The sequence below is a fragment of the Simochromis diagramma genome, unplaced genomic scaffold, assembly GCF_900408965.1.
Source record: "Simochromis diagramma unplaced genomic scaffold, fSimDia1.1 OVJJ01000131.1, whole genome shotgun sequence".
NCBI classification, from domain to species: domain Eukaryota; kingdom Metazoa; phylum Chordata; class Actinopteri; order Cichliformes; family Cichlidae; genus Simochromis; species Simochromis diagramma.
The window spans coordinates 8,379,075-8,389,593 of NW_024387200.1; the positions used below are offsets into that span (position 1 = coordinate 8,379,075).

The window sequence follows — 10,519 nt, forward strand, 5'->3', positions numbered from 1 at the left end:
AAGAATTATCTAACGAGGAATGCTCGGAGCTGGACACAACATTACAGACTTTCCAGTTTAACCCCTCCCATCTAACAAATAAGCAGTGATCTAAGGAATGGAGCGCCATTATTAAAACCAGCTGGAGACTTGACACAGGCTACAGGCACGCTAACATCATGCTATTCATGTTACACGTTCACATGATCCTGTACAAGTCTGTGCAAGGTTTGGCTTTTGTAACTGAAACCGAAGGAATGCCTTTCTCCGTAACGCTGTTCTATAAAATGCTGACAGTTTGTTGTGACAGTATGATTAGCTTTGGTGGACATCTGGGCTAAGTATGTTCAGTGGATTTGTGTGTGTGTGTGTGTGTGTGTGTGTGTGGAATTGACCACTACAAACACAGCAAACTTAAATATACGGGTGAAAAGAGGAAACTTTTTCATTAGAAATTAGTTAAAGACTGCCAGACTGCATTAGGCTTTGTGGTTGTGCTGATACTGGCAAACACCCAAATGTTTAAAATGTTCAGTGGTTACGAGAAAAGCTCAGATGACACAGATTTGATGTTTACAAAATGACAAACAAAACTCACCCTGCATTGTTCCCCCTCCCCCCATTTCACCTGCTAGATGATGGATAACCCATATGCTATGTCAATTTTAGCTTCTGTATTTAGAAATCTTTGCTTTTAGCTTTCTTTCAAGATATTTATTGGTTATTCGTCATGTCTGGAATGTAATCTTCCAGTGAAAGACATAGGAAATGTGTTTTGTAGATAAAATTTCAGTTACAATAAAGCTTGGCTTGGGCTGTGATTGAAACAATACTGCTCCTAAGCTGCACTGAGCCCACCTGTTTGTTCTTCTGTAATTGGATTCTGCTTCATTCCATTTGCCTTAATGCTGATGCATAATGCAGTGTACCGAGGGAACCGGCCATTACCAGCTAGGGGACAGGGCACGGAGGAGGTAACCCGACCTCCCTCTCACCAATCCCATCTTGGGACATCTAGGGCCTCTGTCCTTCAAAGCAGCCACTTGCTTAGGCTGGATGGATTGATAGTTGGATTGTGGGCCTGAAGGGAGCCAGAATAGCAGGTGTTGATGTTACAGCCTACAAGAACAATAAGCTGGCCCTCAGCAGCTTGTTAATCTAAAATAAGCAGGCACTGGTGTGGACAGTTTGTGCCCAGGTGGCAGAATCCTCATCAAATAGCGAGCATTACGAGCTGCTACTGAAAAGAGAATGCAAAGCCAAAGCTCAGTCTTTACGATGTAGACAAAAATGTACATTTACATGCAGTGCACCCATGATCGGTGCACTCATTTAATCAACTCTTGAAATAATCTAGATGGTCATATTCTATATTCATAATATTAGTCAAGATAACATAAAAATTAATTACTCATGCATTATTTCTATTGCGTAAGAGGCAGATATCATGTTCTAGCCAAGTCGATGAACATCCCAACAGCATGACAGAGATGCCCACATGCGCTTTGCTGTTTTCATCAGGGCCATACTTCTCTCATGATCAGCTGCCTTTGTTAAGTGGCTAGTGTCGATGGCTGTGACTGAACTCTGCCCACAACAGTGATGAAGATAAAACATCTGGAGATGGTGTGCGGCTGTTTGGGCGCATATGTGCGCACACTGAGAATGAGAGGATAAAGAAGTGCAGCAATAAGAAGAGTGACATAAATTGCGTGGGTGCTGGTGTGTGTATGTGACTGAGTGGGTGAGCGACGTCGGCCAAGGTTCATTAGCGTTCATCGGCTGCCTCCACACCGAAATAATAAGGTCCTCTCTTTCTCTCTCTTCCCTCTTCCCTTCTGCATCTGCTGAATATGAACTGAGCTGTGAAAAATAGTGTCTGATCTCAGGTCACCTCTCCTGTACAGTGATATATGACGGAGATGCGGGTAACAGTTGATGAAGTGACAACATTAAATTGGTAACGCTGAGGTTAAAAATCAAAAGGGAGCGAGAAATCCTGATGAGCTGCACAGAAGGCGGATGAGTATGCGGCGTGTTTTTGATAAGAAAACTGTCGTCGGGATTTTAGGGTGACTCAGGAGACGAGAGCGTGCAAATGCAAGAAAAGAACAGGTCAGATGAGATGGAAAGTCATTAGAAATAATTCTCTTAATGAAAACATTTCCCGGCTTCAGGGACGGCTCACGGCTTTTTTTCCACCACCTTCAGAAAAAATGGATGCTAGCGCATTCATTGGAGCAATGTGTACAGAGACTGTTTTTTTTTTTTTTAATGAAAAACATTCTTCAGATACGGCGGTTTATAGAATAATAAAAAAAAAAGTTATTTAAGAGGATATGCAGAAGAGGCAGTGAAAGTGCTTGGAAAGGGGGAAAAGGAGGAAAGCGATTTTGAAATTGAATCCTGGCTTCACTGCATCAGACTGATCCACAGAAAACATAAAATAATGCGAAAAGACACCTTAGTGGACAATATGGTCTCACTGGAGCTGAAGGGGATAATAGAAAGAAGAACTAGTAAATAGCATGAATGTATCGCAATAGTGGCAAAAGCCGACTCTTCTTTTTTCTGCTCTGACCCCAGACAATAAAATTTATTGCTAAACTACTACATGTTATCTTACCATGATGGATGCAGGCAGTACTCACCCACTAGACTTCAGCTGACATGTGTTTGACCCCTATCCTCGTCTACAGGAGACAGCACCTGGTGCCTCAACACAACGCCATTAGTGGTCAACCACACACACACACGTTTGCACACGCTCCCTTTGAGATATTTTTAGGGGATGTGATACAACCACCATGGTAGCTAATGCTGAGAGATTCACACCCCGTGGACTTGACAGGAAGGGATCCATTTCCTGACAGGAACCGCAAACCATCCACACATGTAGCACATACTGTACATCCTCGCTGTGTGAACTTTGCGCTCCTGAAAGAAGATTGATGTGTTTCTATAGGAATACATATAAATGTGTACATTTAAAGTATCTGCATGAGAGTCTTTAACCAGGTTAAATGATGGGAATTATGTTGATCCCACATTGAGCTAGTGCCAGTTTTTGAATCTCAAAATGGTACAATTAAACTGCGAGCAAAGCACTCCACTTTCCCTAGAGTGATTTCTTCAGCACATCTGTAAATACTTTCCAGCTGTAATCCCACAAGAACCGCAGCTAATGCCATAAAATCCACTTACGAGTCAAAACGAACTATTAAGGTTTGTGTTTTTCTTAATAAATTACCTCACTTCTAGTTGTTGTCTACGGGAAAATAAATATATTCATAACACAATCATTAATGGATGGCAAGGTGTTGCGGTGGTCAGTGCTGGAAATTGCATCCCCCCCCCTCATGTCTGCAGGGGTTCTCTCCAACTTTCTCCCACAGTCTAAAGACATGCATGGGGTTAGGTTAATAGGTGATTCTAAATTGGCTGCGGGTGTGAGTGTGAATAGATAAAACACACAGTTGCATTGTTTGTTCATTGTTTACTGTATATACCTGATGCTATATAGTATTGAAAGCACCATCTTTTTACCTGTGTCTATTTTCTCCAGCCTCCACTGTTGCTGAAAATGGGAAAAAAACCTGCTTGAAGCTCAAAGTTTTCGTCCGACCAGCAAGTAAGTGCAACACAGGGCTTTGTAACCGAGCTTCTTGAAGTAGCCGGTTGGAGTGAAAATCAAAGCACTTTATATCCACTTGTCTGGTTACCTCACTACCTTGAGCTCACTGTTGAACATAGCTCTTTCACTTATCACAGCACTGCTTGATTTGCCAAAAAATAAATAAATTTGAAAACATGAAAATGATGATAGACATTCACGTCAAATAAAATAATCTGAATATCTGAATGTTGCCATGAGCTTTGTTGCTTGAGATGTTTATTTTGAGGGCTTGGGGGTGTTGGGGGCTACAAATGTCACTAACCTATTTGGCACATACCTCTAATGATTTCTCATTCTCCCTATTTTCTGTTATAGACAGCTGTGTGAAAACTATAGGTGTACATGACCGCGTTTTTGATGTAAACGACAAAGTAGACAATACATTAGAACCACGAGGTTAGTATGGCTTCCTGCTTTTTTGATTCACTTCTGTATGAGTTCCAGCTATCTGTATATGTGTACCTTTTTCTGTGCCTCTTTCTTTTATGATGCTGATCTGCCCTTGCCTATCTGTCTGTATAATGCTTCTTTTAAGCTGCTTTTTCTCCAGAATATCAAAGTGGTGTCACGTTACTGCTGCTGCATACATGATGTAAAATGCTGCTCATGTAATATTCCCAGCTGTATGTTGTGGTCAATGCCACAACATGCAATCTTTATGCTTACTAAAATTCTTCTGCCTGTATTTTAACTAAGAACGTCAGTTTTAAAAACCATTAAATAATATGAATGCAGTAGGCACAGCCACACAGTAGCTATACATTTGGCAAATTTTAATCTTTTTCTTTACTCTTGACTGACTTGCTGTTGGCTCTGTAGCACAGCATTGATTATTTTCTGTGCTCAGAACGCACAGCAGTTTTATGTCTTCATATATCAGCCTAACCCAGTCTCTGAACTGAAACACTCCACATCACCCACATGCTGTTGTCTCATTCCCAGCACCAGCTCACCGCAAGGTCTGAAATAACAAAAAGACTACCCCACTGTCTATATTTTTTATTTATATATAGATATATACAGTGATATGATCATTGATCACAAAAAAAGGATTGTCATTTGAAAATGAGATCGGCTGCATTCGGAAATGTCTTCACCATGAAGATAAGATATTATGATACCTAAATGGGACACAAATACACAAGTCCAGGCAGAGCAATGCTACATCCTAGGGCATGTTTGATACCCATCTGCTTCTCCCCCCTTTGCCCGTCTTAAAACCCTGCCTGCATCCTCAATGGCTGGCTCTCATCTTGCAAGCTTCTTTTGGCTCATTTCCCTGTTATGCCTTCCAAAGGAGAAACATGAAAACATTAATTCGTCATCTGTTGTCGCCCTGTCTCTGCCCAATTTCTACCACACACACACACACACAGACACACAAACACAACTTTGTATAGTTATGTAACTGTCCAGTCCTCTGTTCTGTCTATCTGTCCTTTGCTGTGCATGGTTCAGCTCCTTTCCCATGGTGCGGTGGGTACATGGCTGCTCACAGATACTGATGCCACTGCCAGAAAAACACAGGGGGCAGCTCACCTGGGAGATGAATTCAAAAATGTTTCTGACATTGAGAGTAGAAACATTATATAGCAACTGAAGTTCATATGGCAACTCAGACTTTATGGCACAAACCCAAACATCTATGCTTTTCACTAACTGGTGAAAAGCATTATTGGTAAATAAGAAATATTCTCACACTACAAATGTGAATGCACTGCCCAGGACACACACAAAAAAGTCACAGACTCTTGATATTTTCTTGGACCACCTGATGATTGTGACTTTTTTCTGGCCTGGGAGTGTATTTGAGAATATGTTCACTGAATAAGCTTTTGTGTGTATGATGCACTGTTAAGAGAAATCTGCATGTACCATAGAATTCACTTCTATTTCTTCTTCTTCTTCCTTTCTTTAAATCCTTTAGACGATACCAGCCATGAACCGGCTGAGCCTTCACGAAGTGAAACAAATGATGTGCCACGCCTCCAGAAAACAAGTCCGCTTCTGGCTTCGATGCTGATCTGCTTAGCAGCACTCTCCACTTTATAGCGCCTCCCTCTGTCCTGGAGGTCATTTACACCTAGCGTGGCCTGAACCTGCCCAAGGCTGCAGGGTAGGGGGTGGGATTTGGGTGGATTGCATTTGCTTGTTTGGGCATAAAAGCAGGCTTCTCAAGGAACCCTCTATTTTTTTCAGAAAAAAAAATATTTAAGTGGTCTTTCTCCGTCTGTGAGTGAAAAAAAAAGTTGATGTTAGAAGCGGGAGAAACAGTTCCCCCCCTTAAACCTTCAACTAAGATGCCAAATCCTGTTTGACACATAGTGATTCTTACTTTCCCGTGACTTTTGACATCCCTTTACATTATGTTTCTGTCATGGCAACGCTGTTTAGACATACACATATACACACACTTTACATAACACACGACATTACAGTGCCGCAGAGTCAAATACAAAAAATATTGACATCAGCATTAAGCAGGAGTAGAGTTGTTATACAGTAGCCAGTTTTACATAGTAGGACAGTGAAGATGGTAGGTCTTAGAAATGACTGTACATACGCAAACAAATAATCCTGAGACCTCTCAAGGAGCCTTTCAGAATATATTTTGATTGTTCTGTTGGGTCATTAAAAGAAAAAGAAAAAAAGATTTTTGCATCTCCGTTCGTCTAGAGTTTTTTTCAATTAAGTAAGAAAAGCTAAGAGTTAAAGACGTAAGAAAAGAAGTGTGAAGTTTCAAGCAGAAGCAAGACGATAAACCTGAGCACTGAAAATCAAATGCCCGGTATGCACCTTAGCCCAACAGGTCTTCAGACTATGTTGGTTCAAAGACGGTCTGAAGATTATTTGTCATTCAATCTCTGATTTCCCTTGAAAATAGTGTTTGTATATTTTGGATAAGCTACTTAAAAGGTTTAGCGAATCTTTGAGTTAATAAAGGTAAAAACCATGAAAGTCTGCTCAACAAAGCATTGCTCTGGCTAACAAAGCAACTAAATTGAAACTTTCTCACCAGACATTTTTTTTGTTTCGGTGGATATCAGGATCAAAAATCAATACCTTCTCAAAGTTGATCGTGCAATTTCACAGCAGCGGTCACAGTCATTTTATACAATGTTTACTGAGCTAGGCAGCAATTTGTTCTCTCTATTCAGTTTGAGAATTAGTCAATATTAACACTCCCATAAACATTTGCATCCACAGCCCCCCCACCCCCCCCCCCCCCCTCTATTGACTGTTAAAAGAATTGTTTGAAATTGATTTGCAGCTTTATTTTTTACATCTCTATAATAATACAGATTCTAAAACTGTAGGACTTTTGTACTGTGTGACATCAAGCTAAATAAGAAATATGAAAGAAATCGTGGGAAACTGTTTGAAAAGACATTTCCATTATTAGTGCCATACTTTTCCTTGGAGCCCTGTCCCATAAGTGTAACCACAGCCTTGACTCATACAGTAGATTTACGTAAAAGTGAGATGTTTTTTAGAGCCAGCTCGTTGCATTAGCTAATGCATAGCTTGTGTTTGCCGTGTGAATAACAACAACAAAATCCATTAAATTCTAGGCGACGCACTGCTTTATTTAGTCTGGCCAGGTTTGTGTTAGCACTTAAATTTAAAGGAATTCGCTGTGACATAATGATATTCAGCTTCCTTCAACTCCCGCTGATGCACATGGTGAGTTAGCATAAAAAGCTTTTATGTTTGTTTTTTTTTCCTTTTTCTTTTCAGATTGACTTATTTCTTAGTTTTAAAAGAAGTCTGAATACACAGAAAACGTGCGGCAACTGACTTCCCTTCAGAGCCGGGTTCTTGCACGAGAAACAGGGCACCAATTGGTCTTGAAATATGGATTCAGAAATGTAGAAAAATAGCAAGAAAAGGAGCAAAGGAGCTATTGCATGTCCACCTTCAGCTTCTTGTGTTACTGGCTTAAGTGACTCTTTAATGAGGTTCAAAATGACAGGCATGTGGACCCCATGTTGTGGCAAGGGGAGTTATTTCTGGTATTAAAAATAGATGCTGGAAGGCCTGGGGGGTCTCGGGGGGAGGTAGATTTCCGCCGTGGGGGGTTTTAAAGCACCAATGACCTTGCAGTTTGAGAGAATTGGTGAGTGAAGGAGACAGAAAGAATTAAAGTGAGAGAAACACACACACACACACACACAGATGGAAAGACATGAGAAGTAGCTGAAGATAGTGTGACTAGAGTGCCTAAAAAGTAAAAAATAAAAATCCAAACAAAGTGACAAAAAATAAAAGAATCCATTCAACACTACTAGAACAAACACCTTCTCTGACAAACGTACGTTCAGTAACATTCAGTCTCAAAGGCACATGGTAATGGTTTTGCTTTGTGGCTGCCTTTTTCTGTCTTTATTACTAGAAAGACTGCCTTTGCCTTTTGCCATTAGTTTTTTGGGGGGGGTTTGGTAACAATGCTATTACAGTGGAATAGCAGCTCGGCTGTGAGGGGTGACAGGAGACATGCCATTTAATGAGGTACTAATTTTCAGGATAACACCACAGGGAATGAGCACTGCATATGATTCGAAATGGATGCTTGCGAGCAGATTAACAATAGACTTTTATCGGAAACCAGCTTCAATTGTACTCTTATTAATTACTTAATTACCAATGGTATTTGTCATTATTGCTATCATTGTCATGATTTATTCTGTACACACCTTAACCTGGGAAATGAGGATCAACTTATATACTGGATACTGTGTATCCTGAGGTAGTCAACCATAAAACATGTAGTGTTAGGTTAGTATCCGTTTTGTACCTTTCTGGAGGACAAAAGAAAAAAAATGAGATACATCATTGTTAAATCTGTATAATTATTATTGTTATGATGATGATGATGATGATTATGACTATTATTATTAGGAAAACTTCTTGATGTAAATAGTGTTTGATATTAAAGTATTAATTTGGTTCTTATGTCTTTTCTAAAAAACAAACAAACAAACAAATACCATATTATCTCGGGGTTTTGCGGAGTGTGTACTGTCTTCAAACGATGCATTGTGTGTTTTGATACTCAATGCCTAATGAAACTTTGAGCTAATACACAGTGGAAACCTGTGGGCGCTGAACACGTATCGGTGAACAGCAGGCTGGACTTTAGCCAACAGGAGGCTCATCCCTTACATGTTTCAAACCAGTCACCAACCACCACGTCTTCATGTCAGGATCCTGCCTTGATAAGAAACATTTGGGACTTAATGGGTGGCCTATTTGTACTTTTTTTTTGCCTTCAGTGTTTGAAAGCATGTTGGTCAGCTCAAAAATCAGCCATAACTGGACTGTTGGCTTTTTAAAAAGAAGGATCTCACCAGTTTCATTATGTGGCATGCGCATGAACTTGATGACATGTTTAAAAAAAAAATCATTTGGAAAAAAAAAAAGTTTTCTTCTGCTGTTATTTTCTTTTCCTTTATGATGTATTAGATTTTCATGTTCATGTTGTGCGATTTCTTTTTTGGTTTTTTTGCATCCCCATTTGAGTGCTGTCATTAAACTGTGTAGTTACGCAAATGTACATAACAAATATCATTTTTGTGAGGTTACAGTGGGGTCAGTCATTTTGTAGTTCAAAAGCAACTTTAAGTTTTTTTTTTAATAAGAATGACTCTCTGTATCCATCTACTGAAGTCATCCCATGTAGCTGCACTCTGTCTTCTCTGACTAGTCATTCACTTTCTGCTCTCCCAAGAGGAGGTGTTTGGGAGTGTATACATCGTGTGGATGTTTTTCAGTAAAAAAAAAAAAAAAAAAGAAAAGGAAAAAAAAAAAATGTGTGTGACCTGTAAGTTTGGTGTGTGCATGTCTCATTTGCTGTTGCTGCAGTGAATGGGAAGCGGCAACCCTCTTTGGCAGCAAAGAGTGTTTCCCATGCCTTAGCCCTTCAGCCTCTGCCCTGGCAGCCCGGTCTGTGTACAAGACGCTTTCTGCCATTGTGCTTTTACACGGAACAGCTGCTGGCGTCGAAGAGACTACGACGGGGCCCTTCACTTTCTCTCCCTTTTTAACAACCCTAAATCACTTGTCACTACGGTAGACATTGGTCCCGGGCACAGTTCAAGGATTAGCGCACCCCCTTCTACCAATCCAAAACCGGATTGTTAGCGGGATAAAGCCCATCATCGATCCAGGTTCCGTGGGTTCTCAGCTCGCCTCTTGCTGATGAGCCACTTCTTCATTTTATGTCTCATTCTTCTTGTACTTGTATAACCCCACCCCCCACCGCACCGCACCACCTGCTATCTTTCTTCCTTCACCTCTGAACTCAGCTCCCACTTTGCCATCAGTGGGGAAAGTTTCCAACCTGCTCTTTTACATTATATAAACAAAAATTAAAAATGGACAAAAAATGATCTGTATTTGTATATACACATGTCTGAGCTACTATGAGTACTACAATAAAACACAAATCCATTGCTTTGCTGACTGTGCTACTGTTTTTTTTTTTTTTGTAACTCATTTTACAAAGGTGTGGAAACTTAATTTAAATGTACGTGACCATGGTGTATTAAGAAGTACTGTATTAGGGTTGTTTATTGCAGTAAACATTCCTACTGTAACTAATAGAGAAAATGAACATACTCCTCTGACACTCAGGCAAAATCATGTCTCATTATGTGCCAAATTGAATGTCATCAGCGTGCGCACACACACTTCTCTTTAGGTTTCTCCCTATCTGTGCCCCTGCCTAGCTGTCTGTGCAGTAAAATCACACTCTGTAAAGACAGGCAAAGAGGAACACCATCCATCAGGATCAGAATAAGACCTTAAACCTCCTTTCACTGCAGTCGGGCACTAATGAGGACACCTAATAACCTTCTGCTGGAC

General features: G+C 40.4%; 1 protein-coding gene across 2 annotated transcripts in view; it reads left to right on the forward strand.

The window, feature by feature from the left end:
- Positions 1–10,117, forward strand: part of efna5b (ephrin-A5b) — a 98,384-nt gene extending 88,267 nt beyond the window's left edge. The window contains exons 3-5 of one of the 2 annotated variants that reach the window (XM_040050300.1): positions 3,545–3,610; positions 3,971–4,051; positions 5,583–10,117. In XM_040050300.1, coding sequence (XP_039906234.1) covers positions 3,545–3,610; positions 3,971–4,051; positions 5,583–5,707 — 272 coding nt within the window. In that variant the 3' untranslated portion in view covers positions 5,708–10,117. The remainder of the gene's footprint in view (positions 1–3,544; positions 3,611–3,970; positions 4,052–5,582) is intronic. The other variant, XM_040050302.1, reaches the window with a different exon arrangement.
- The last annotated feature ends 402 nt before the right edge of the window (positions 10,118–10,519 follow it).